The following is a 28,000-nucleotide window of genomic DNA, read 5'->3' on the forward strand; positions in this document are numbered from 1 at the left end:
GAAGTGGCACACACAACGAAGAAGAACAAGACACAACGAGTGCAGACTGAAACTAAATTTTATTCATACACAGAATAAATATGTGGGGAAAACATGGAGAGGAGGAAAAAAAAAAAAACTGGGATAAGTGTAATTTCACCCTTTTTTTTTTTCTTCCTCCATGTTTTTCTCACTTATTTATTCCATGTGTGAATAAAATTTAGTTCCAGTCTGCGCTCGTCGTGTCTCGTTCTTCTTCATTGTGTGTGTTTGCACTTCCAATCCACCATGAATGTATCTATGTTTTTTACTGACATCTTATTTGAGGAAACATTTTTTTTTTTTTTTTTCAGGCAGAAACCTTTGGTGACTCTTTTGTGCTTGACAGTGCCATCAGCGAGAAAACCAAGAAAGGAATCACTCAGGCAGTAAGCATCCTTGTGAACAATTGCATGCACTCCTAGCAGTTATTTATTTTGTCTAAGTTTAGTGATACATGCCCATTACAGTGGTTTGTAATTTTAATGAACTGTTGTTGATGCATAATGGTGTGATCTTTATTTTCCACAAGTCTGCCGATAGGTTGCTTTTACTGTCTCAAATAGGGGAATGTTGCACTGGCATCAAGTGCATATCTCTTCTAAGCACAGTGTGGGGAACTGTGTACACCAAGTTGATGTTTATAATTGGAATTACTAATAATAATATTAATGTTTAAAATATGCCTCATACATTTTTAGACACCTATGATTAGACGTAGACTATAAAGCTAATTAGTATATGAGCAAAGTGTGTTGGAGAAAAAACTTGGAAGATGAACATGTGGCCATAGATGGGGACAATATGTGTCCATGTAGTGGGTTCTTGTTCTGCTTAACAGTGGTGATATACTGTGGTGATATACCAGGTCTGACCATTTTGAGCCGATAAGCACAGTGCATGCACTGCACGCTAACGATCGTGTCTGCATAGTACTTCATCCCTGTGCACCACGGAAAGAGCTTAAATTTCAAACCAAGTGCCATTTTTTCACAATTGCCATGCTCCCAGCTGGAGAGTCGATGTATATCGCATAGGTGCGCCTACATGCATGGCAGTGCTATGATGTTGCTCATAGTGGCACGTGGTTTTGGGAATTATTCGAGGCAACAGCAGTTATTTGTTTGATCTATTGCTTAAAATAGACGAATTAATGGTTAGAGAAATAATGAAACATACAAATGTATGTCTGCATGTTTTTGTTTTACTTTGTGCCGTAGCAAGAAAGATGTACTTCCGTTTGGTCTGCTTGTTCCCATCTCGTGCAGTAGCGCACGCAGAGAGTGAAACTATGTCGTTTTCTACCATGTTCCAGCGTGAGATTATGCTCTGATCCACTTGCATCTATCTGCCTCAGTCTTCGTGTAACACTGGCTTATACTGGTAGTCAGGTCTTCTCATGCACAGCGCGCAAAATCGTGCGCTGCTCAAAGCAAAACAAACGCAATAGCTCACGCAAGAGACTACCAGTGGAAGTGCACCACAGATAAAAAAAAAGCGAGGAAGAAAAAGGAGGTGGGGCCCGTGACATAAACATCATGCGATCCTCCAGCTCGGGTATGGGAGAACGCAGGGAAGGAATTTCGCTGGCGGAGGCTAGACGGGCGCAAGTAGAGAGAGCGTTATGTTTGCAGTGACACTCGCCTCCTGAAATCATGAGTTCGCAGCACTAAAATATTTCTATCTCAGCTATTCATGAACCAATTTGAAAAATTCTTGCAGTAGAACGCTCCTTAGAGGGCACGTAACAACTACCAGCATATAACCAAAATTTGCTATGTGGCCTAGTGAGGGGCTCTTTAACTCGCATTGCGCATCGCAGCGCCGCGGTAGCTCAATTGGTAGAGCATCGCACGCGAAATGCGAAGGTTGTGGGTTCGGTTCCCACCTGCGGTAAGTTGCTTTTTCATCCACTTTAATTTCCATTAATTTATCGTTTCTTTATTTCATTTATTAAGCACAATGTAATTTCCCCTATGTTGTCTTTGGTGTCAGTGTTTGTTGGCTTCTCGTGATATGACTAATAAGTATCGGGCCCCTCGGTTAACCCCCTTTCTTCTCGTTCATTCTGCCTAGGTTAGATTACGCCATTGTTATCTGGGATCCATTCACAAAAACAAATATTGAAAAGCTGGAAATGATTCAGAGAAGAGCAGTTCGCTTTATATACAATCGTTATGACCGCACATCTGTAACAGACTTGTTAACCAGAGCTAATTTAAAACCTCTAGCCATGAGAAACCATCATTCACGTTTAAAATTTCTATATCAAATACTAGCGGGACATGTTATGGTTGATGCATCCACAGTTATTCGATTTTCCTCAGGTTATAACACCAGACAACGGCATGATCGGACATTAACACCATACCAAACACATAATAATTGTTTTAAATATTCATTTTTCCCAAGAACAATTCGTGATTGGAATTTATTAAGAAATGACTAAGTGTTACAGCCCTCCTTGGCTTAGTTTCTCTCAAGCTTCTGTATATAAATCTCGTTCTTTATATATATTTTGCTTTTGTGCTTCGCTAACCTGCTTTGTACATATAGTATTGCTCTAGATGAACCGATGGCGTGTATACCGTATGTATGTGTGTGCGTGGTATGTGTTTATGGATATGTCGTATCGGTATATATCTGTGTATATGTGTGTATATCTATGAGTATATGGATTGCACTGTATACATTTTTCTTTTTTTTTTTTCTTTTTGCTCTGTCTCTCTTGTCCGCGAATATTGACACGTGTACTTATATTTAACAGGCAACCACGTTTCGCCGCCTAACAAATGTTATCGCACAGCGCGGGACGCGCCTGCATGTATCCGAAGTTTCTGGAAAGTTATCGATGCTTCTATCCGCTGTCTGTTGTCGCCGAACCTTGTGTTATCTGATTTCATCGCGTGACTCGAATGTTGTAGAACTTTGTGGAAGACACGCGGGTCCAAGCGATTAGTCTGGAACATTCGATGACTGCTGTATAAAAGCCGACGCGCTTGACCCGCTGATGAGATTTTCGACGATCGCCGAGCGTGTTCGCCGCTATCGTTGTGCTATAAGTGTAGCCTGTTTTGTGGGCACAGGTTCGCCCAATAAAAGTTTGTTTTGTCGTTCACAGTATTGCTACTGTGTTATTCAACGTCACCACCACGTGACAATCGTGGTGGTGACGTTGAACCGCGGAACGTCAGTGGCTCCCTGGGCTGCTGCAGAACTATTGGGGCTGCTCCGGCTGCCATTGGGGCTGTCTTCTTGGTCGTCTCTGGACGAACTTCTCTGACGCTCTTCTTGGTCGTCTCTGGTAGAATTCCGTGTTCCGGGGGCAGCTGCTGTAGCCGGCGGCTTGCTCGATGTTCCGGGACGGCGCTGGTGTTGTCTTTGCGGTCCGGGCTTGAATTACGGCTTGTCGGGGGCGTCCGGTACATGAACGTAAAGCACCTCCACCAGATGTCACGTGGTGGTGACGTTGAATAACAGAGTAGCAATACTGTGAACGACAAAACAAACTTTTATTGGGCGAACCTGTGCCCACAAAACAGGCTACACTTATAGCACAACGATAGCGGCGAACACGCTCAGCGATCGTCGAAAATCTCATCAGCGGGTCGAGTGCGTCGGCTTTTATACAGCAGTCGTCGAATGTTCCAGACTAATCGCTTGGACCCGTGTGTCTTCCACAAAGTTCTACAACATTCGAGTCACGCGATGAAATCAGATAACACAAGGTTCGGCGACAACAGACAGCGAATAGAAGCATCGATAACTTTCCAGAAACTTCGGATACATGCAGACGCGTCCCGCGCTGTGCGATAACATTTGTTAGGCGGCAAAACGTGGTTGCCTGTTAAATATAAGTACACGTGTCAATATTATTGTATCAGATCATGTATCGCTCATTTCCCACCCTACTAAAATCCAGACGAGGGATTGTAGTATTTATAAATAAATAAAATAAATAATAAATAAAGTAAACTCCTGGTCTTTTGTTGCACAGTCCGAAAGCACTTAGCATGACTTCGTCGGGGTACAGTATATTTAACAGAATGATAAATTATCTTTGTTTTTGTGGCAGTTATGTTCTGTTAGTGCAGGGGCTTGTAAAGGTGTACGATATAGACTTGTATAAAGGCCGCGGGGAGCAGCCCAAAACTTGGAAAAACAAAAACATTTCAGGGGAGAAGCAATTGCGTTTGGTGCCACACTGCCGTGCCCGCACATCGGCGAATTTTCATGCGCTGCATACTTCTGCATGCCACTACTATGTGGCAAGAGCTGCATGTCGACCTTGAATACAACAATATGTAGTCCCAGCGACACTGATGCGCCCTGTTCCAGCACGTACACCTTACATTTCAACTGACCTTGCCAATGCAATCCACGTCTTTGGCCTGCTCTCCACCCACATTACCTCGAACCCTTTCCCATACTGAAGAGGAGAGTCCACACACATCGTGGACATTCATGGCTAAACTGACACCATCGCACTTGACTGGCTGAAGCCAGCCTACTGCGAGGCGACTCCCACAGTCGCATCCCTCAATTCAGCCCCGAATATCTCCTTTTCGGTCGGGGCTTACGCTACTTCAGTCCGCCAAGTTTCATGGAGCTGCTGATATCGTTTGCAGAGCATGCTGCTCTCTAGGGAGGGAGCTGTGTAGCGCCAGTGGCGTCGACATGATTGCTCTTGGAAAGAAGACGAGGTCAAGTGATGTGGGAGTGGCGTGGGAGCTTAGCTGGCGCTGGGGACCAAAAATATAAAAGAAGATCAGTTGAGATTGAGCTCCAGCACTGGAACAATTGTCTCCCTCTCTCGTGTGCACTACAGGTACATACTGGGTGTGCACAAGTTGCCGATTGCACTGGCACCATTCTGACCAAGAGTTCGGTCCCGTGTAAGGGCCGCACTTCGTCAAAATTGTTAAAAAGGAAGTGTGGCACTTACATGATTTATTACAGTATGACGACAAGTAAAATAAAGTGTTCAATGATAAACAGCATGTAATTGCCAATTTCTTCCTTTTTTTTTTTCAGACACATTTTAAAGGCTGTTTCAAATCCGCAGAAAATATATAGTGTACCTAGGAGCGTTCATGGCCACATGCGTGTGTGAGATTCCGGAACCTCAGTGTTAGGACCATTGAGAATTGACACTATATTATGCAACCTATGGTGATCAGCAAAACCTGTCGATGGCGGAAGATTTACGAAAAGGGCTTAGACATACACTACTGACATACCTTATGCATAATTTCTAGTGGCGACACTAGAAAATATAACGCAGACAAATTCCTAACATCTGTACATGTCGTGGTGATGTAAGAAAAAATGGATAAGATTTTCTCCTTGTAAGTTTACATACATAGAAATTTGCTTATACAGATCTTGCAAATGTATTTGGAGAATCTAATGCGCGAGTAGATGTTAGCACTGTACACTCCTAACACTACAAATGCTCAAGAATTTATCTGTGGCAACTTACAAGGCACGCTGCAGAAACGGGCTTTTTTTGATGATGCAAAATTTTCGCACAATGGAACAGAGAAAAGTGACGAAAAGGCCTTACAGTATCCACGCAAAAAACAAGTTGAAAGCATGTAGTGACACCACTTGTAAAGTTAACACACAGATTGTCATCACGTTAGAACGGTCGTATTTGCATCCATTCCTTTCATCTACATTTGCACTTATTTGCTCTTGCGTATTTCTGTTTGTGTTCCCAGGAATTGTATTGCAAGTGCGGAGGAAACAGGATTGTCAATTGCTTCCATGCGCGAAGTGTACATACTATGTCTGACTCATCGCAGACGACATTGGTGTAGCTTAAATGAGGCATAGTATTCCTGGCTTCCTAGTGTATGGGTCTAAAATGCTCCGGTAAGCTAAGGGGTCTGTTCCCCCATTTCTTCTCATTAGCTCTAGTATAAGCGATGTCCGAACCTGTAGAAAGGTCGAGGACACCTAGGCGCTGTCAAGGTCGTCTGCTTTGTCACGGCTCAGAACCATATTGTTCTGCCACTCTTAGTATTTACTCGGGAGCGAAAGTGTCAGCATACAGTTGAGCCCACTTATAACAATATTCAAATGCCACGAAAATTCCATTGTTATAACCGATAATTGTGAAAACCGGGTTGCACGAAAAAATCAAAATAGGGGGATGGCAGAGCTGATCTTAGCAAACTATAATGGCGGGGAGGCCAGTTCCCCTCTCCACCACCTTCCTCCATCCGACTGCTGATTGTGCTCACTCGTTTAACTGCTTCCTGGGCGCTCCAATCACGTGTAACAAGCCGCGGCTGTCGGCGTTAAAGAATGGCACTGCTATAACTGCAAAGAGGGGTCACGGGTGGCAAGCGATATGCGAGCACCGGCGAGGCAGCGCTTTGGTGGTTCCAAAAGGGGCCTTTTAAAATATCCGAGGAGCTTGCTGCGGCAGTCTGTCAGCTTGAGAAACCCAGAAGAAATGCTGAGGCGAGATCGCCACAAGCGTCCCCCCACATACGTCGCACTGCATTGCACGAGAAAACCCTATGTCTGTCAGCCTTGCCAACATCCTTCTCCAAAATATCCAGGTGCTCCACGTAGTGCAGCGGAAGGTTCTTCGCGAAAACGAAGTGCTGGAGGGGCTAAATCATCTGCAGGGGCCTCCTGTGAGGACACTGTTGTGGCAGCCTGCCCTACCACGTCATCACTGCCGCCGTCGCTGTCGCTATCCGATGCAAGCATGTTCACGACGATTGCCTCATCGGTTCGAAGCACCTAGTTTCCAAATCTATAGCAGTGCGCTTTTTTTTCTACCGGTAAAGTCGTGCGTTACCAATTATCAGCGGGCGGCTCAGTCATCTTCCGTTTCAACGGTGAGTCAAAAGAGGTTGAGAAACCATGTGGCCAGGAACGATTTCGACGCAACCAACAAAGACAAACACGGGTGACTATGCTGTTTGCAGAACTGCATTGAATGAGAAGCCAGTGAGCAAGATGCGAGCAGCACAGGTGGCCCGGTCCATTCGTGTACGGAGGGGTGGAAGGGCGGCAGGAGAGAGGCATGCGGAGAAGGCTGGAGAATGAGTGTGCGGTGGCCGTTCGAGCAGCGGGCCATTGTGCAGCGGCTCAAATTTCTCGTTTTCCTTTTTTCTTTTCAAGCATTTCGCATTTCACTACCTTTCGGCTCGGACACCGAGCAGCCAGACTTCATCGTTATGACCGATAATGTGGCATTTGGGCATTGTAGTACGCTGGTTATTTCACCATGCAAAACATACAAAAGTTGATGGTGCAGCAGCTTCTCATTGTTATAACCGATATATTGTTAAAACCGGTATCGTTATAAGTGGGTTTGACTGTATATGCAAACGATGGCCAGCAGCAGGCAGAGACAACAGTAAGCGGACGGGTGCATCTCCGCATATATGCGGTTCGGGGCTTTTTGGTAAGCGCTGAAGCCTTTTCATTTTTCTTCCTTTTTTTCACACACGTCTTAAGTGCTGTTCAAGTTGGCAGAAGATATATAGTGTACCTAGGCGCGTTCATGGCCGCATGCGTGCGGGAGATTCCGGAGCCTTGATGTTTGGACCACTGAGAATTGACACTATATTATGCAACCTATGGACCTAAACCTAAACCTGCCTATGGCGGATAAATCAAGGGCTCTCTTAGGCATGAAAGGCCCTCTGGGCTGGAATTCTTCGCGATAAGGTAGCCTCGCTGCCTATGGGATTATCTGACTGACCTATGTCAGATGCTTGGTTGCCATAGTCAGAAGTTCGAATCCTTGTATGATTTTTTTTTTTTTGGATGGTAAGCTCTACTTTCACTTCCTCCATTGCACTACATCTCCAGGCTTGGAGTGGCACTTGACACCGGCAAAATATGCCGAGAGCATGTGGGGCTATACTAATCCAGGTGCAACCAAATTAGGAGGGCCCACTAAGCTTCAACAAAGACAACCCCTCACCAGAACAGGAATTGGCCTCCCTGGTTCAGTATTCGGCTACTACCTCCCTCATGATTCCTACAATTAACCCATGGCCCTCAGTCCACAACAGCTGTGGAGCACCTGACCAAGGCGGCGGTCAGACCTGTAACACAGCACAGGGTGCTAAGAATCTCTGGGTCCAGATAGGCCGCCAATGGAAACTGACCCTGTCAACCTTTAACACCTGAACTCTGTCGAGTGAGGTTAGATTATGAAGACTCTTTGAGGAACTATAAGACATTGTTTGGGATATCATCGGCCTTAGTGAGATTAAAAGAACTGGAGAGGCTTAAACATTGCTGAATAACAGACATGTCCTCTGCTATGGAGATCTCCTAGATAAGAAGCAATACGGGGTAGGATTCCTAATCCATAAGGACATAGCAGGCAACATTGACGAATACTACAGCATTAATGAAAGGGTAGCTGTAGTCGTAATCAAACTAAATAAGAGGTATAGATTAAAGGTAGTACAAGCTTGCGCTCCAACATCCACTCACCATGATGATGAAGTAGATCAGTTTTATGAAGGTGTTGAGTTAGCGATGAGAAAAGTGCAAACTCTGTATACTGTAGTAATGGGCAACTTCAATGCAGAAGTGAGGAAAAAGCAGGCTGGTGAACAAGCAATTGGCAGCTACAGTGTCGATTCTAGGAATGCTAGAGGAGAGATGCTGGTAGAATTCGCAGAAAGGAATAAGCTGCAAGTAATAAACACCTTTTTCAAGAAGCGTAGCAACAGGAAGTGGACCTGAAAAAGCCCCAATGGTGAAACAAGAAATGAAATTGATTTCATACTTTCTGCCATCCTAGCATAGTTCAGGATGTAGAAGTGTAAGGTAGGGTAAAGTGCAGTGATCATAGCTTCGTGAGGGCTAGGATTCACCTCAATTTGAAGAGAGAAAGGCTAAAAGTGGTTAAGAAGAAACGGGCCAAAATTAGATGTAGTAAGGGCACACGTAGACAAATTCAGGCTGGTACTTGCAAACAAATATGCAGCCTTAGAACAAAGAGATGAAGATGACATTGAGGTAATGAATGAAACCGTAACTAGGCTAGCTTCAGAGGCAGCTATCGAAGTGGGAGGCAAGGCACCAAGGCAACCAGTAGGCAAGCTCTCCCAAGTAACAAAGGACCTAATAAATAAGCGACAAAGAATGAAAGTGTCCAACTGAAGAGATAAGATAGAATTGGTGGAACTATCAAAACTGATCAACAAGGCGAAAATAAGGGTTATTCGAAATTATAATGTGAGAAAGACTGAGGAAGCCATAAAAAGTAGACGTAGCCTGAAATGAGTGAGAAGGAAAGTTGGCATAGGACAAACCAAGATGTATGCATGTATGCACTGAAAGATAAGCCGGGTAATATCATCAGCAATCTCGAAAGTATAGTAAAAGCAACTATACTGACCTGTACAGTACCTAGAGGAGCCACGATACCTTCATTCGAAGCAGTAACAAACAGGTTGGTGGTAAGCCAGTAGTTTAACTGGTTTGGGGGCACGTTTTAGATGCCGCTTCAGAAACCGAGTGATTTGTTAGCAGATTAAATGATGTTAGTGACATGTGCGTGCCAGGATAACTCGTTACGTATAGTGGTACCTAGATACTTGTAAGACTGCGCAGCACACACGGAAATGTTATCGATTGTGTATTTGTAAGGAAATGGATCGCGCCGACAAGAAAATATCAATTTGCATTTCTTAGGATTAAGTTTCATTAACCAACCGTTGCACCATTGCTGTGATCAGTTCTCCTGAAAGTCCTCCTGAAGTAAGTCTTGATTAGATGTGCTGGTAATTGTTCGGGAAATGATGCAGTCATCTGCAAACAAATGAACATTGCAAGACATGTGAAGGGGTAAATCATTAATGTATATTAAGCAAACTAGTCGCCCAAGAACAGATCGTTGCAGTACACTGAAAGGCACTGGTAGGAGGTTAGATGCGGGGTTGTTAAATGTAACAAACTGAGATTAGTTTGTCAGGAACGCTTCGATGTATTGTAAAATGTCGGGGTTAAGGTTCTCAAGAGAAGGTCTTAATAACAGGCATAGGTGTGCCACTTTGTCGAACACTTTTGCAAAATCTAAAAATATTGCATCCGTTTGGAGGTTAGAATCTAAGTTGGTGTGAATATCATGCACGAAAATAGCCAGTTGTGTGTCGCAGGAAAAGCCTTTGCCAAACCCATGCTGTGTAGAATGAAAGTATTTATTCGAGTCAAGAAACTTCATGATTTCTGAATACATGATGTTTTCCATGAGCTTACAGGACACACTCATTAATGAAATGGGGCAATAATTAAGTGGACAATTCCTGTCACCAGCTTTGTGGATGGGAACAACCTTCCCCAGTAACCAGTCGTGTGGGATTTCACCAGTTCAAAGTGACTGTGAGAACAGCAAACACAGGAACGCTGCAGTGACATGTTCTTTAGCTGTTTTGAATTAATGTTATCGACGCCGGCTGACGACATGAGTTTAACACTGTCAATTAAGGATTAAATATCATCTGGGAAAAAGGTGATGGTTGGCATAACACTTGTTGCATTAGCATGTGAGGGAAGAAGGTATGTGGTAGGTTGTTCTGTAAATAAAGACAAAGGCTGCATTAAAGAGATTTTCACACTATACATCATTGACTGTTTCACCTTCTTCATTAGTAATTGTTGCACTGTGCATTTCATGAGTGTTTCTAACCTGGCAGAATTTTTTGGTGTTATTGAATTAGTTTCTGAAAGTCATCACCAAAGAACGCATCTTTCATCTTGCGAATTGCTGATAGGTATGTGTGTTCAGCAGGGCAGTATTTTTCCCATGCACATGTGCTTGTCGTATATTTTGCAGCACGATACATGCATTCCTTTTTATTGTTTAATCTTTTTAACAAATTGTTAAACCATGGTTTTTGTTTATGCGTCCGAAAGGTAATTCTTGGTGCGAACTTATTTGCCAAGTTGTTTATTTTCTCTTTGAATACTGGCCAATTTTCATGAATGCTGCATTTATAAAATGTGTCTTGAAAGGAAGGGAAAATTGGGTACATTTTCATATATATTGCACTTTGTCGTAAAGTTGATAGTTTTTTCGCACTTCCACTGTAGATCTGGAGTAAAGTGAAGAGGAGCATGGATGACGTTGGGATCGCTAATTTTTCTAAGGTGATAGATGGCAAACTGTCTGGATGGTTGACCACTACTAAATGCAAAAGGTGTTCGGTAACATGCGTTGGCTCCGATACGAGTTGGGTTAGATTTAAGGTGAGGCAAACGTCCAGAAAATCTTGTTTGGCTTTGGTTTACTAGGGAAGGTACTGTGCTGTGCCATTCAATGCCTAGGAAACTAGTCTCCAAAAAGAAGAAGGTTGACTGTAGGATAGCAAGAGCAAACCACATTTAGTGCATTGTTTACATTACAAGCGAAGTCGGCACTCTTGCGAGGCGGCCTATAACATGCTCCTTAATTATAGATTGTGGGGCGGCTGGCATAAAAGGCACAGTATGTATTTACGGTTTCCAAGTCAGCCCTGCAATGTCCTGCAATTTCAAGCACAAGTTGGTTTTGTGGTCTACGACCACAAAACCAACTTGTGCTGGGAATAAGGCAGCTATATCACGAACTAGGAGAGAAAGGACATGACATCACTTTTCAGTGGCTCCCAGGCAACTGCGGCATCATGGGCAACAAACATGCTGATGAAGTTGCCAGAAGAGCTCACGAGGATACCGTGAAGCAACCCATCCTACTATCAAGAACCGATGCAGTAACAAAGCTTCGCATACTCGTGTTTTATGCCACACAATCCATGTAGAACAAGCCAGCATATATATATACATAAATTCTGACCTGCCTAAGCATATTGTGCTTGTTGGCTGGTCAGGCAGCAGGTGGGGGAACCTTTTCAAAGAAATAACTTCATATGCATGCATTTCTTGTCTAAATATATACGACATTGTCAATAAATCTGACAGCACAAAACACATACAAACAAGTAAAGTCATATGCAAGGCAATAAATTTGCACACTAATCTCTTAAATCAGTCATCATCTTTCTCATGTTACTTGCAAGACATCTAAACCAAAGAGTGAAGTGAAGTTTATTCTTTTCAAGGAAAGGAGGGGACCGAGACAAAAGGCGGTAAGGCCTGACGAGGCTGCGGTACCCATAGAGTTGGCAGTAATAATAAAAAGGCTAAAAAGAATATACATAGACGGTGCGACAAATATGTCAAAACAACGCTACAATACGCACAGTGAAACTTAAATTAGGGAATAAGACAAACGTGTGCAAGGTAATACACAAGCACTTAATGTCATACACGTACAAATACAATGCATACATGACTGGGGAATTAAGACATGAAAAATGCGACTACAGTACTTGTCTGCAACAAAGATAGATAGAGAGAAACATATGTATAAACAAACGGTAGATTACATTTTTTTACGTTTGAATTTCGCCTTCAATCAAACGTTGTTTTGTGTTTTTCTTGAACACATTTTCAGATAAAAAGAAATCATCAGTAAAGGGAAATTTGTTGAGGGCGTTGGGTATTTGAAAATTGACCTTTTGCCTCCCATAATTTGTGCGCGTTCACAGAACTCATAGTTTTACCTCACGAAGGTTGTAATTTATAGTACTGTCAGTAACGAAGTACAAACGGTTTCGATAAATGTATTGCAACAGCCGTAGATGATACACTTGGTCAGCTTGTAGTATGCGATGTTCAACAAACAAGGGTTGTGTATATAATTTCTGTGGTGCACCGTAATAGCCCTCAATAGCACACAAGGCTCTTTTTTGTAGCAGTAGTAGTTTATGGTAATTTGAAGACATAGTCGTACCCCATACAAGATTACAATATGACAGTTTTGAGGAAAAACAGTGCATTATGCATTGACACCTTTAACCAAACAGGCAAGATTTTAGAAATCCTAAAAAGCAGACCAACAACTCCAACACAGACAGAGCAAGCTTTTTTTTTTTTTTTTTTTTTTCTGCTTTCCTTTGACTCGTCGACTGTCCGCTACTATGGTAGTTACAAACCTCAGTAATAGAAAGGTTCTTATCTTGAGTGGTGTGAAAACGCAGTTGCAGCCTGCGTTCGGCGAGTTGGGGAGATGGCTCTTCCTTTTTCGTGAAGCACTTTCCTTGCAGTTTGCCATGGCTTGAACAAACTCGACACAATATATGCAAGGCTGCCTGCACTAGGTTCTCCCATGGTTAATCACTACGCATGCTCAACAAATAAAATCTACTAGACAAGTTGTTGATGCTATTTGACTTGAATGGGTAAATTTTGTTCTCTAGTCTCTTGTCTTACGTTGAGTGCTGCTGCATGCGCCTTTCCTCATCGTGGCAGCACATTCATTATCTCATTATTTCTATGGAACCCAGTAAAAGTTACAGGTTTCCTTACCCTGTGAGGAGGGCGAACAGAGGTACTGGAATGTGTTCATCAACACCTGATCGTCAATTATCTTTGGGTGTGACAGAAATTCGGCATACAAAGACAGGGCAAAGGGAAGCTGATATAAGAGGGACAAACACATCATGGTGCATGTTTATTTGATTGTCGAGTACACCCAGCGATCCTCTAGTGCTACTTACAATGCAAATTATCTGTCGAGTCATCTCCATCACAATAAACGTTTCAGTAATACAACTCCATTTCAGTACATTGCGTCACCCAAGGAAAAAAGGAAAGGGGAAGATTCCTCTATTGTGCTACTGTAATCATGCCACCTGCAAGGTCGACTGAGTAGAAGCTTCATGGAGGAATTTTAATTCCCCACGAGCAAGGCCTCCTCCCGTCTTCGGCCGCGCAGGCGGCTCTTCTCATGCTTGGTTGACACATGCTTTCGCCATGGATGCTATGCACATGCTAGCCCAGCAAAAGTAGAGAACAACAGCATGTCTCGCAGTCTTGACCATGCCTCGGGGAGTGGTTCAGGATGATTGAAGTGCATTATGAAACACCTAGGAATCCCTCTGCAAAAAATTCTAACACGTTTGTTCCCAATGTAAAATGTTATGGCCCGCCACATTCAGATAAGCTTTCCAATTCAGAACTTTTGTTGCAGTCATGCAGGTGGCGCTAGGTGAAAATTTTGTAGGTAAGTGCGAAAATAGTATAAATTTCTTCCTTTATTCGCAGTTCATCACTGTGATCATAGTGTATTACCATAACAAATGATCATAACCGCTAATGTTTGAGCTATGCGTTCTTAGACTATGGTACAGTTTGAAAATTATGTTGACCTTATCGATGCTACCAGCAGGGAAAGATAGCAAAATTCACAAGTCCCATACAGCGTTTCTCTTTGCTTTATTGGCAAAGTATGTGTTGTGATTTTGAATTCAGGCTTCCGATTGTCTCAGCCAAAACTGCGGCATTGCAGCTTTTCGGCACAAGTTGAACCATAATTCTGTATAGTGCCTGTTTTCGCTCAAATTAATAGAACTAATAAAAGCACATCAATGAAATATTCTGTCCTAAATGAAAATTCCTTGAATTATAATTTCTCCTAAATTTAGCTTCTTTTAGCATCCCTCTGACCCCCGCTCTGTTTTCATTGCCCGAAAATCCATCCTCCAGCGTGACACGCGTGCCCTTATCCCCCCCGTGCATGTCTGCTCCCTTCCCCACAAACTTTCTCCGGAGACTGGTGGTCCTTACATCAGCCATCACTTGTGCTTGGGGTCAACCACATGAGTGCATTGTCCAGTGTCCAAAGTGCTCTCTGCTCCTGCATCTGCAGTGGATGCCCGCCATCTACTTTGGACGTGCCCTGCGACAAAGACGATTCGTGAAAGTGTGCTCAAGAGTGTAAAATTGAACAGCGATCTAGCTGAAGGCTATGAATGATGGACTATGGACGACAAATTTTACAAGTCATTGTTGCAGTATCTCCACCAAATGAGCCTGCATTGTGACGTTATGTCGCATGGCAAACCAAGTGCAAAAAAAAAACCTACCATAATATAGCAGAATGAAAGCGGCTGCAATGCAGGCGCAGTCACTACGCGACATAAAAACACAGAAAGGAATTTATTCTTAAGACATGAATGCATGTCATATGCAATTAGAAACACCATTTGAGCAATCTGATCGTGAAAAGCAGCGCGTGAAGCAGTGCGAACGGCCTTGCAGAGCAAAATTGCCAGCAATTTCCAATGGCACGACCTTGATGTGGCCGAATCCATTTCGATCGCAGCATCGCCACAGTATGTTTCATCGTAGGGTGCCTCATGTAAAGCACGCACTACTCTGACCACTCGTCCCAGTCAACGGTATTCTAGTACACTCTAGTCGAAAGCACAGTGCAAAAATCAGGCACACAGCAATCTGTGCTCGGAAACACGAGTGCGAGCACGTAGCGAACCATGCCAATCCAATCCAGGAGAAGAGGAAGAGGGACAGTGTGGCGCCCCCATCTTGCGACACTAAACCCAGCACTACTCGTTTGACGTACATTTAGACGCAGCGTTATTATAATCTCCGGTGCTCACCTGAGGCCTCCATTTGTCAGTTACATGTGCCCTCCTAGAGCAGTGCTTGTAAAAAAAATCCTGTCTAACTTTAAAACGTAAAAAGCACTTGGCAACGTAGAAAGTACCCTGCAACTTCTACAACGCCAGTCAGAACCTTGCTCAGAGCCCATATTCCTTCGCAGGATCCTTTGAAAGCATCATCGCTTTCTTGCTGCATCAGGGACACAACATGAGTTCAAGAAACTCTTGTTTGACTGATAAATCTACGATTGCAAATTCAGTTCCGCTGTTGTTGACATCTCTTTCGTGCCGGCGCCTAGCAGCTCGAACTTTCACTCCATTGCAGACAGCGACGCCAGGCACATTTTCGTGTTACCGGGGGTCGCTGTACGCTCGCTACTTTCTTCAGTCATGAAGAAAACAATGTCTACACAATCTGTGCCAACACACGAGGTGTGGGGGGGACGAAGTGTTGACACTACGTTTGCCGCATTGCAGCTCGGAGCCCTATCCAGCAGAATCTCCAGGCAGACCGTAACTCCGGGAGCATGAAAGGCCTAGCTGCCTTCCATCGCGCATTCCATGGCTGCTTTCACGGCTTGCCGAACGCTTGACACGTAATAACCTTGAGACGACTATCTTCTCCAGCCATTCGGGCAGCGAAAAAGGCACCTTATCAAACGTTGTCAAGAAGCAAGTGGCTGAACAAATGTAAACGGCGGTACAATAAAACCACAGTGATAGAGAAACAAACGCACCGAAACGCAAGCGCAGGCCAGCACGTGCCGAACAGTGCCAGACTAATAAGAGCGAGGCGTGCTGGGGTATGCACGCTTTGGCCAATCAGCAGCATGGGCACATGCTTCAGAAATGACCCGATAGTGTAGGCTTCCCCATGCCCCATGGTTTCCCCCATGGAGGAAGGGAAAATATAGGAGGGAGCATACCACAACGTGATTGAAGCCAAACCTCAGGGAGGCCTGGTGATGATCACACTTTAAAGTGTGCAGTTGGGTTTTGGTGTTCCCACTCTGCAGGCAGAGCCACGGCAGGGCAGCTGAACAAGTGCACGCTGAATAAAATCTACTGGCATCGCTGCAGAAACCAAACGTCTTAGTAAGTCTCAATTCTTGCTCTGTGATGTCGACACATGAGGTCACGTGTTGGGCCACACTGTGGCTTCACGGAGCGTTCACTTGCCAAGGCTGGCTGCATGATGTAATGCTCCCTCCTTACTTTTCGTGCCTCCATGCCAATACCAATGCCAATAGTTTCTATTCTGTGTGCACTTGTTCAGCTGCCCTGCCGTGGCTCTGCCTGCAGAGCGGGAACACTAAAACTAACTGCCGACTTTGACGTGCGATCACATGTTGGGCTGTGTGGTTTGGCTTCAATCGCATTGCAGTACGCTCCCTCCTATTTTTCCTTTCTCCATGGTTTACCCTCACAGACACCATTCTGAACTGGCGTAAAATGTGCACGAAGAAAACAACTTCCAAACAAACCTAAAATGGCGGTCACAGGCCACCATGTTTGCAAATGCCAATGGTACAAAGTTAGAACATTTTTGGCCAATTTTTGTTAATTTTGCAGCTACCCTGGCCTGTATGAGCATGATTTTTTATTATTTTCCTATTCAATTTACCTTCTAGCTTTTGTGGAGAGATTCTTGAATGTACAAACATAGCAATAATGCACTTTTCCAAAAATATACTTTTTGTGATTTTTTTTCCATTTCAAGACCTATGTCTTGAAATCGCCACTGCTTAGTTAGCATGCCACCAGTCCGTGGCTCCCACTGAGTGCTGGATTCCCTGCATATAGTTACCTTTGAATAAAGGGACGGCACTTGTTTGTTGAGGATCGAAGATGCCGAGCATCAGCCCTTGGGTCTATATTTGTGACACACCCACAACAGAAAGTGCCCAGTGTGATTCTGGCATTACAGAATTAGTGCCAAAGAAATGGAAGCGCAGTTGAGGATAACAAAGAATTAGGTGGTGTGATGAAATTAGGAAATTAGCCATCACAGGATGTGGTCAGCTGATGCTAAACAGGGGTAATTGGAGATCACTGGGAAAGGTCTTCACCCTGCAGCGTACATAAAAATATGCTGCTGATGATGATGATATATGTGTGTCGGACAAATTTCTCACGCAGCTGAGTGTTTTACAGGTGAATTTATTGTAGCAACCTGAATAGTGACTGAATCATTTGTGATATTCACATTTGCGGATACAACAAAACTCGCCAAAGTAATTGCTTCTGATGGCAAATGGGACTTTAAAATGATACTGCAAGTGCAATAAATATGGCAAAACCAAATCTTTGAGAGACAAAATTAATTTGTGCCTAAAGGTGCTATAGCACTGGCAGCAGGCATTAGATCTTAGACATGGGATCTCAAGACCACCCAAATGGGCAGAGAAGCCACTATAAACTGACGCCCTTGGCAGTGGTGCCCTTATTGTGCTGAGACCTTTGCACTGCCTTATTCCAGGTGGCTGCTGCTCCATGGTGGCTGCCTGTCAAGGGAGCTGACTGGAGACACCCTGAAGGGCCAGACAGCCACATTCATGATCGGTGCGTATATCACAGACACCATGCAAGAAAACAGGTGCCGACCAAGCTGAAAAATTATTGATAAGTCTTGGCATTTTGGCCCCAACATGGGATCCTTGTTCACAATAAAGCCATGCGCATGTAATCCAGCTTTGTTGTGAACAAGACTCCCGTGTCGGGGCCGGAATATCAATTTTCACCTCGGTCGACATCCGTTTTGTTTTTCACCGTGATTCTTCCTGAGCAGGCGAGATTTTGCCAGACTCTTGATTTCATAAGACATCGCACAAATCTAACATTTCAGACTATGAATGCTATAATTATTTTAAAGAGCAACTGTCTCCCCAGTGTTTGGTGTGGGTCGGTTCGGCAGTCGGTCAATGGGTTTCTTGCGTCGATGACAAACATTCTGACAATGGATGCATGATACTGACTTTCTGATAATGACGGTGGGACAATGTTGGCATAATCACAATTGAATGACGACAGCATGATTATGATAGAATGACAAAGAAGGATTGAAGTTGATGGAACGACAAAGGCGGTATGATTATGACGACATGATTTTACTGAAGTCATGACGATGGGAAAATGACAGTGTGACAATGACGACATGGTATGATGACGATAGCATGATGAGAGTCGAATGACAAAACTGGAGAGGAGACGATGGAATGACGGCATCAGGGCATTGGTGTGACAACGAATGCATGATGACTGTGTGATGATGATGGCATGACAAGAGCCTGATGACAAAGTTCGAATGACTGTCATAATTGTATTGCGCTTAGTGTTACACTGACGGAACTAATGGACAAACAAGAAACAAAACGTGGACGTACATGGGGCAGACTACCAACTTGTGTATTTTTTTTTTATTATTATTGCGATAAAGACTTGCCCTTGAGGCATAATTCTTGGTGCGTATATATGTATTATATGTGTGCTGTGAGGCCTGTGTTGTGTATGAATTGAAGCAGTGTTTTGTGGAGTCAGCTGTCATGTATCCAGCGGTCATAGCTGGTTGTCACACTGTAGCGGAAGCCGGCTTGCAGTAGGAGATGCGAGCATTCCGATTTTAAACCAGTACATGTCCATATTAAGTGGTATGTATCTGCTTTCATCACAGGAACGAAGCAGTATGGACACCTAGCACCCAGTGGTAAATGCGACCAGTTCCACCTTGAGATAGCAGCCGGTGTAAGGGCCACCCCGGCCCGAAGCCTCCAAAGCACAACTTCCTCCGCCCTAGTAAGGTGAAGGGGGAGGGGGAGCAGACACACGGTGGGATAAGAGCGTGTGTGTCCTGCCGGAGAAAATTTTTACGGGCGCGGAGCGAGTTAAGGGGTTGAGGTGGGAGGGGAATAGGCGGAAGATCAGGATCAGGAGGGCAGTGTGCCTGCTGGTCAGCAGCAATGTTGTGAGGGTTCGCTGAATGGCCTTGAATCCAGTGTACCTTGACGCAAGTAGCTGTTTTACTATTCATAGTGTGTATTGTCTCACAGATTTCCATCGCCTTATCAACCTTCTTGAGTTCCTGAATAGCCGCTAAAGAATCAGTGAAGATATCTAGTTGCTTGATGGTAGGCAGCTTAGATGTCGCATCTTGGACAGCGTCGTGGATGGCTTGAAGCTCCATTACTAGAGCGCTGGCTTTTGTAGATAAATAGCGCTGGTGGCCGCTGATGAAATTATATGTAGTACTCAGGAATGATGTCCTTCCGTCGTCTGGGAGAATGGCAGCATCCGTATAGACTTTGCAGGTGTTAGCGCATGATGCATCGACGATATTGTGCTCGTCAATAATACCTGTTGTATCGCTGCGTCGTAACTTTGTTTGCTTATTAGTTGTGATGCTGGTGAATTCCCAGGGAGGCATTGGATAGGGCTGATTGTCAATCCGAGAGCCGCGTTGAAAATGAGCATGCAACGCAGCGACAGCCGGAATAAGTTGCTTTTTTATTTCACTTGCCTTTTCACGTTGCAAAATTAGCTCTGCAATTGTGTTGAGCTGGGCATGTTCCTGTAAGGTTGGTATCGGAGTGATGCGGGGCAGCGCTGTGATTGTGCGCATAGCATTGCGATTAATCGTCTCCAACTGTGCCAGCTGTGCCAAAGTCAGCCGTTGAAATTGTGCCTGATATAAAATTCGTGGCTGCAAGACTGCACGCACCAACTGTCGAGCTACGTCAGTACGAGCTCCTGCTGCTTTTGCTGCAATGCGACGAACAAGGTGAAGTGTTTTTGACGAACTCTGTCTGGTTTTACGGAGCCAGTGTGCACCACTGCCGGAGTGGTGAATATCGAGACCCGGTATGCGGACCTTGGAAGCCTGAGGGATTGTCACTGCGCCGAGTCTAAATGTAAAGGGGTGCTGCGTGATTATTGTGCGTCCTTTCTTGTTGGCCATCACAACATAGCTTGATTTTCGGGCGGAAATGTCCAATCCTGCTTTCCGAGCGTAGTTGTTCAGAACATCAAGGGCTTCTTGAAGCTGTTGAGTTTGTCTTCATGCACGGGCCACAAAGTGACGTCATCCACATAGATTAAGAACCTCACGTCTGGAATCCGATGTAGTTGCCAGGCTAGAGGTATTAGAGCAATGAGGTATTAGAGCCAAAACCAAGCCTTGTGGGACTCCTCTGTTCGATGTGAAGTATCTTTCTTGCCTTCCATCTACTCTAATCGCAAATGTGCGATTCTGATGGAATGAGTAGATGAATCTTATCACCCGCGATGGAAGTCCCAGGTCCATGAGGTTGGCTATAATGATTGCATGGTCAAGCTTTCGTTATGTCTGTTGCTACTACCGTGCGCACAGCGTGACTGTGTGGTGAAACGTGTAAAATATCGTCTGATAAGATTGAAAGTCCGTCTTCAGTTCCAAAGTTAGAATGGAATCCAATTTCAGCAGGATGATATTTATCGTGGCGTTCAAGCCACCAGGAAACACGTGTGGCCAGCATCTTTTCAGCGAGCTTGCAGACAGTTGAGGTTAGTGAAATTGGGCGTAAAGACTGCAGGCTATTTAGAGACTTTCCTGGTTTCGGAATCACGACAACAATTGAATGCTTCCAATCAGGTGGAACGTTTCCAGTCTCCCATACTTTATTAATAGCCTGAAGAAGTGCGTCAAGAGCTCCTCCTTCCATGTTCTTGAAAACCTCATAAGGAATACCATCGGGACCAGGTGTTGTTCGTTGCTTTGAAGTTTCAATCGCCGCTATTAGTTCGGCCATGCTGAAAGGGCTGGATATTTCGGATTTGGAAGTTGTGTCAGACTCGTCAATTTTGGGGCCGTTGATAGGTGACGCTTGATCGTATTTCGGGAAAAACACTCTAGCAGCGTGTTCTGCAAATTGATGTGGCGAACTCTGCATCGCTAACCTAACGCTCGCTGCAGGGTCAGGTTGCTTATGACCGCGTTCCATTGACCGGAACGTACTCCAAAGTGCTCTGCTTCCAATGCCCGATCCAAGATTCTCGCACCACTCATACCATCGTCGTCGAGAAAGTTGCTTTTCGTGCCAACGCGCCTTCGCCGCTATATGGTTAGCACGTGCACGGCTACCTGGTGCATCGGGATTCCTCGACGCATACACTTCTGCCTGACATCGCTTTGCCCAAAGTTGCAAAAGGGCGAGGTCCGGTTGTGGTTGTTCCTCGTCAACTGTGGTTACAGTGGTGTTCCTCCGTAGCGGTTCTTGCAAAGCAGGAAGAATTTCTGGGGGCTCTGAGGGTACTTTATCAATTGGTGATTCCAGAAACTTGTTCCAATGCTTGACTGTTACTCGTCGTCGAATTTTCTTTATGCACGTTCTGTGCAAACCAATCATTATTGGCATATGATCACTGCCCCATGTATCTGGTTCCACCCGCCACTGCGGCATTCCAGGACCCAACCACCATGTGAGGTCTGGAGCGTTTGTTCTAGATACTGCGGGTACAGCACAGGTAGCCACAGCGTGATGGTTTAACAGTGTAAAAGTGGCATCGCTCATGATGTTTTTAACTTGGTATCCTCTTTGGGAGTTGTACTTGTACCCCCATTCTGTATGTGGGGCATTGAAGTCTCCACCCACGAGAATAGGAATTCCCGGGTACGTAGACCGGAGATGGACTATCCACCCCAAGTTCAAACGTGTGCGCTATGGTCTGGCGTAGAATGACACTAGAACGACAGGAGTCTTCACTGGTCGTGTCAGGACCCCGACAACTTCTTGATTACCACTACACCATGGCTCCAGATCAATCACTGTGTGAGCAATATGCAATGATATATAAACTGCAGCTTTTCCCGGAGCTGAAGCCATTGTATTAGCACGTCTATCTCTAATAGATGGGTTATGATACCCTCTAAAATTGGACAGGGAGCATAGCTTATTATGCTCTTGAATAAGCAGTGCCCATACATGTAGCTTATTGTATTGAAGCTTGGTTTTAATTTCTCCTAACTTGGAGCTTAGGCCCTGACAATTCCACTGTAGAATTCCATCCTGTGACAGCTGCTGCAGAGAATTAGCCATGATGCAGGCAATTCTGAATGAGCAACGTTAGTTGAGCAAGTTGATCTAAAACTGCTGTCCAAACAGCATGGTTGACCTGTTGTGCCGGACGGGATCCAGGCATAATGGTGGCATTCGCAGTGGTTGATGCATCACGTGTTGGTCCTGTTTTCTGACGACGCAGAATTACCAATTCTTTATGTTTGCGTAGTTGCTCAATCTCTCTGGCCAGTGTGTCTATCTGAGCGTCAATGTCATCATAGTCATCATCCGACTGATACAGAGGTTCCGGTAATTTCTGTTTCTTTGTCTGCGACTGCTTGCCACGTTTAAGTACAGAAGAATACAGTTGTGTTTCCGGGGCTTTTTCTTCTTCTGCCAAGAGCATCTCTGGCTCTTCTACAAGAACCTCATAACGATTGTGTGTTGTTACTATAGTCGTTTTTGGTATAGCCTTTCGTATCCGTACTGTGGCCTTCTGTTTAGTCGGACAATTTGTGCTTGTCATATCATGCTCATCAGATTTACATAAGCCACATCGATATCGTGGTTGGCCCTCTGGTGTGAGCTTTTCTGTGGGCAAAATGCCTGCATGTGTCCACGTTGAAAGCAGCGGTAGCAGAATATTGCCCAAGGGAGGTAGGGTTTAGGTTGCATTATGCAACCATAGTAATAAAACCGTTCTGGGATACATTGAGGGCCCTGTACCGTCACTAAGCATGTACGGCTTTTGCCCATGAATCTAGCTGCGAGCACCCTGTGTGTCGTGGAGGTCAATTCACGACATATTATCTCAGGGGTGTCTTCCGGGTCAATGCCATAGACAACACACCTCTGTATATTAGGGCCCGATGCAAAGTAGCACTGCACAGGTAGGTGTTGATCTTCTGACAGCGGGATAGATGTTAAGGTGCATATCTTCTGCACGTCACTGAGAGATGCCAAGTGCACAGTGATCGAGTTGGTAGATTTATATGCTGCGAACCCTTTGTATCCAGTGGTTTCAAGAGATTGGTTGATGACCCTTTGGACATATTTTGTGGCTACTGAAGTTATGTCGTAGCATGAAAGGGGGCGTAAATGAACTCAATAGGATTGAGAAGGGGTGGGCGTTGGGTAAGACTGAGAAAGAGTGGGCGTAGGGGAGGCCGTGGAGGAATTTTCTGGGGTGGCCCTTACCTTTTTTGCCGGTTGCTCCGATGCGATGACGTCTTGTTGAAGCACATTGATAGGGGGACCTCGCTTGGTTGCATTCGTCAAACCAGCAGAGGGCTGAACGTCCATAGGGTCACCAGTGTCCGTCGGCACGATTGCGGATAGGTTCACATTCACATCACGAAGTGGACTGTCCTTCGGTGTTGCATCTTGGGTATTCAAGCTATCGGTTGCACACTTCTGCTGCATAGTTGGCATGGATGTTGTCACGCGCAGCAGTCCAGTGGAAGGTACAGATGAGAAGCTCACATCTGGCACAAACACTTCTTCGTCGGGCGAGCACGGCGGCGCAGCCGCACTAGGCCTAAGCGCCAGCCGTGCTTGTTTTGAGTCTATCAGATGAGCAGGATCAGTAGGACAAGGCAAAGAAGAGTCCTCACCAGAGTCCACAGGTCCCCATAGGCTTCCGAGGAGCTTCGTATCCGGATAAGGGCCAGATTTTCTTTGCTGTCGAGCAATTTCCAAGGAACCCAAGGAAACCACGTCTGCGTGGAAACGTCGTCGTCTTCTTCCTCCAACTTCTTCCTCCAACTTGTGTAATACTGTTAAAGAACATGCTTTTATACAAGGTGATGTGGGAGGGGGGATATAAAAAGATATCACAATGTGACAACATGTGATGATTTGGTGGGCCGGAAAAACATAGTTCACTTGCACCCGTTTGCCCTGGAAAACTCGATCTCAGCTTTGATTAGCATGACGGACGGAGTGCTTACGTACTTCCCTTTTTCTTTTGCTAATGCAAGTGCTTCCCGTATTTCTCGCTAAGCTTTTGTTTTTGGTGTGCCAATGCCTATGGTGCTTTCTAGTAGAGGAGGGCATTTGCACTGTTTGCAGTGCGCAGTCAAGTTGCTAGGCACTGTCAGGAGCTGGCACATGTATTTGTGCTCCCATAATCTGTTGTTAAGACAGCGCCCGATTTGCCCACTGTACACTTTCCCACAATCCAGTGGGATTTGGTAAACCACTGAACTAGCGCATTCCACATGCTTCTTCACGTACTTAGTGTGGCAGAATGTAGTACTTATTTTTTCTTCCTTGGATCCTGTGTAGCATCCACTGCTGACATTGCCCAAGAGAAGATCGCGCCAACGATGTGCTGTTTCGCACAGCGTTCTATAACATGTACACTTTCGAGGTCACTTTACTCTATGAGTTATTTCGTGTCAGAAACAAATTTTAGCCAATTTTTATGCCACCGTCAGCGGCGGAAGAGGTCAACCTCGCAAGCAGGGAGAAAAAGAACTGTCAGCGCAAGCACTCCGTACAGATGCTTATAACCAGCGAAGCTGAAACATGCAGCCCCAGCGTTTATTACTGGGTAAATCCCGATGGTTCATCAAAGTATTTTTCAATTATTGATTACATCCATGTGTTTCTTAATTAATTAATAAATGATGACGACAAACACAAGAGCAGTGGCACAAGCGCATTTGCGCAGTAGCGCCAAGGGGCACGAACGAGCCAGCTGTGGAAAAAAATGATGCTGGAGGCAATGCTGATGATGGTACTTTTTTTCTATGCGCAGACACAATATTGGGCCAAGTACCCCTCAGCTTCCCTGTAAAGAAAAGAGCACCAGGACGATTGGAGCAACTTGCTCACCGGACCTGCCCTGACGGCAGGGCTAACTCATGACGTAGCGTTTTCTTGGTTGTTTGCAAACCTTTGCGCTTGATGTCAATGTTGTGAAGTGCTGCGCTTTGCGGTTGGCTGCGCACACATAGTTTAGAATGGATTTCACATATGTTCTAAGCTATATTTGCCATTGATATATTGTAGACGATGTGTGTGTGTTCACATAAATTGATCTCACAAGTTAATTCAACTTCGAAACTTTGTGTCAATACTCGTTTAATAAACCCAGCTAACCCCCATTAGCAGAAGTCCAGTGTTCTATCGTCCACTACACGAGAGATAACGAAATGTGGTGTCAGCAGTGAACTACTTCTAACATCAGCACATCAGCAATGAAGAAGATTCCTGCAGCTGTGAAATTCGACTCCAGAGGAAACGCTGCAGAACAGTGGCACGCTTTCAAGCAGAGCTTCACACTGTACCTCCAAACAACTAACACAGCGAAAGCACCATCTGACCGGCAAGTAACAATTATTTTTGACCATCGGTGGTTCTTCACTGCTTGATACCTGCAACACTTTGGACTTCGGGGAACCGAATAAGGAAAGACCAAACCAGAATTTAACTATTCTTATCTCATCAGCCTCCTTGATGCACATTTCTTACTGAAGCACAAGGAGCTGTGCTCGTGATACGTCTTCCAAACTCGCATGCAATGGGAGGAAGAGTAGTTCGACAGCTTTGTAACAGATTTCGAGCTCAAAGCACGCGATTCTGTATTTGAAAATGAAAGAGAAGACATGATCCGTGACCAGATCATCTGTGGCATCTATGATGATAATGCCCGTGCAGACATTCTCAAGCTAGAAGGTCCAACCCTAGAGAAAATTGAAAAGGTGTGTCGAGCACACGAGGCAAGGAAAATTCAAATGAAAGCATTTAAAAAGGGTACTCCATCAAGCAGCGGGACTGTGCATGCAGTAAAGAAATTCGTCCATAGCACCAATGTCAACTCGAAAAGCGCAATAGGAAAGCCACAAAATTCTAATGTACTAAAATGCAGGTATTGCGGTGGTAGCCATGCGCGCAGAAGAGAAGCATGCCCAGCTTTGAAACAAACATGCAGCAAGTGTAAAAAACGAAATCACTTTGCAGCAGTTTGTAAAAGCAGCAAGGTAGTTGCTGGCCTGACAGTAGTTAGTGGGGATGAAACCATATTGGCAGTTCAAAGTCACAAACTAAGCTCAGTCCACATGTTTCTAAAGAGGAAACAGAACGCAAGTAAAATTTCAAATGGACAGCAATCCAGCTATTGATGTCATTCCAGCTAGACAGGTCAAGCTACAGCAATACAACCATGCACAACAACACTGTGAACGTGGAATGGAAGCAAGGCTCACTATTCAGGCAAGGCGCAACAAAAGTTACAACCACATATGGACAGAGACATTCTGCAGAATTTTTAGTGGTTAAATATGACCTCACTCCACTGATTGGGAGAACGACAGCCGAGAAAATGGGTCTGGTAACGATAGACTACAACCTTGTGGCTGGAGTCGATGCAATTCCAGAAGAAAGTTTCACTCATCACATAGTGAAAAATATGCAGATTTTTTGGAGACACTCTGGGAACACTCCCGGGAAAAGTACACTTTGTGACTAAGCCAGATACTCTTCCGAAAGCAATAACAAATTGCAGAGTGCCTGTCAGCATTAAACCGCAATTAGAACAAATATTGGTGAGCCTGGAAAAAAGAAGGTGTAATTAAAACCGTAAAGGCACATAAACACTAGCGAAAAAACATGCGCAGCGTGCCGCTGCCGGCAAAACGCAGCTGCGGCATAGTGCCCACACCAACTGGCAGCGAGGCAGTCATGTGACAGCATGAAAATCTCACTTTCTCTCTTTTACTCTGCGTGTAGGTGCGAGACGTCACATGCTTTTTCCTTTGTCTGCTGACAGAACGGCGCTGTGTTTACGTTCTTCATCCTTAGCGTGAGTTATGTCTTATGAAAATGACGTCATTGTCACTAATCATAATCATGTTGGTGCAGTCCCTTCTGTTGCAGCATCGCCGCGTTCGAAAGAAAAGGAGAATGAGGTATGGGGTGTCACCTCTGCATCCTTGTATTCGGGGTCCTTCTCCTATAGAATCGGATATGGAGCACTGTCTCCAATAAACCTTTCCATTGGGACGTGTCGGTTTAGACTCATCATTGTAAAAAACAATCGCAAACCATGACAATCAAAACAAGCGTGAATGAGACCAAAACAAGCATGAGCGAGAGCTGACTCGAGCAGACGATAGTACAAAATGAGCACGCCGGCTGGTACCACATATGGCTATGAATCGAGTGGTCGGGCAGGTCTGCATGAAATCAGTTTCCCGCACACACATCACTGAAGGGGCCGCTCTCATTGGTCTCCGGTGTTCGGGGCTCACTTGCCACCTCAGAAAGCCGCGAGAAATCGGTCCAAGAGCGATCCATCCCACGGCACAAGAAGACGTGCAAGACCAAGTTCCAAGACCCCACTACAAGGCATGATTCTTCAGACACAAAAGTACAACATTGTCATTGAGCACAGACCAGGCAAAGAATTACTTTTGGCTGATACAATATCTTGTGCATTCCTTCCCAATGAAAGCA

At 44.8% G+C, this 28,000-nt stretch overlaps 1 protein-coding gene across 2 annotated transcripts in view; it reads left to right on the forward strand.

Moving 5' to 3' along the window:
• Positions 1-28,000, forward strand: part of LOC126523414 (formylglycine-generating enzyme) — a 113,429-nt gene that overhangs the window by 33,783 nt on the left and 51,646 nt on the right. For both annotated transcript variants that reach the window (XM_050172033.3, XM_055066792.2), the window contains exons 3-4: positions 333-407; positions 17,992-18,074. In XM_050172033.3, coding sequence (XP_050027990.1) covers positions 333-407; positions 17,992-18,074 — 158 coding nt within the window. The remainder of the gene's footprint in view (positions 1-332; positions 408-17,991; positions 18,075-28,000) is intronic.

Source organism: Dermacentor andersoni, chromosome 6 (assembly GCF_023375885.2).
Source record: "Dermacentor andersoni chromosome 6, qqDerAnde1_hic_scaffold, whole genome shotgun sequence".
NCBI lineage: Eukaryota > Metazoa > Arthropoda > Arachnida > Ixodida > Ixodidae > Dermacentor > Dermacentor andersoni.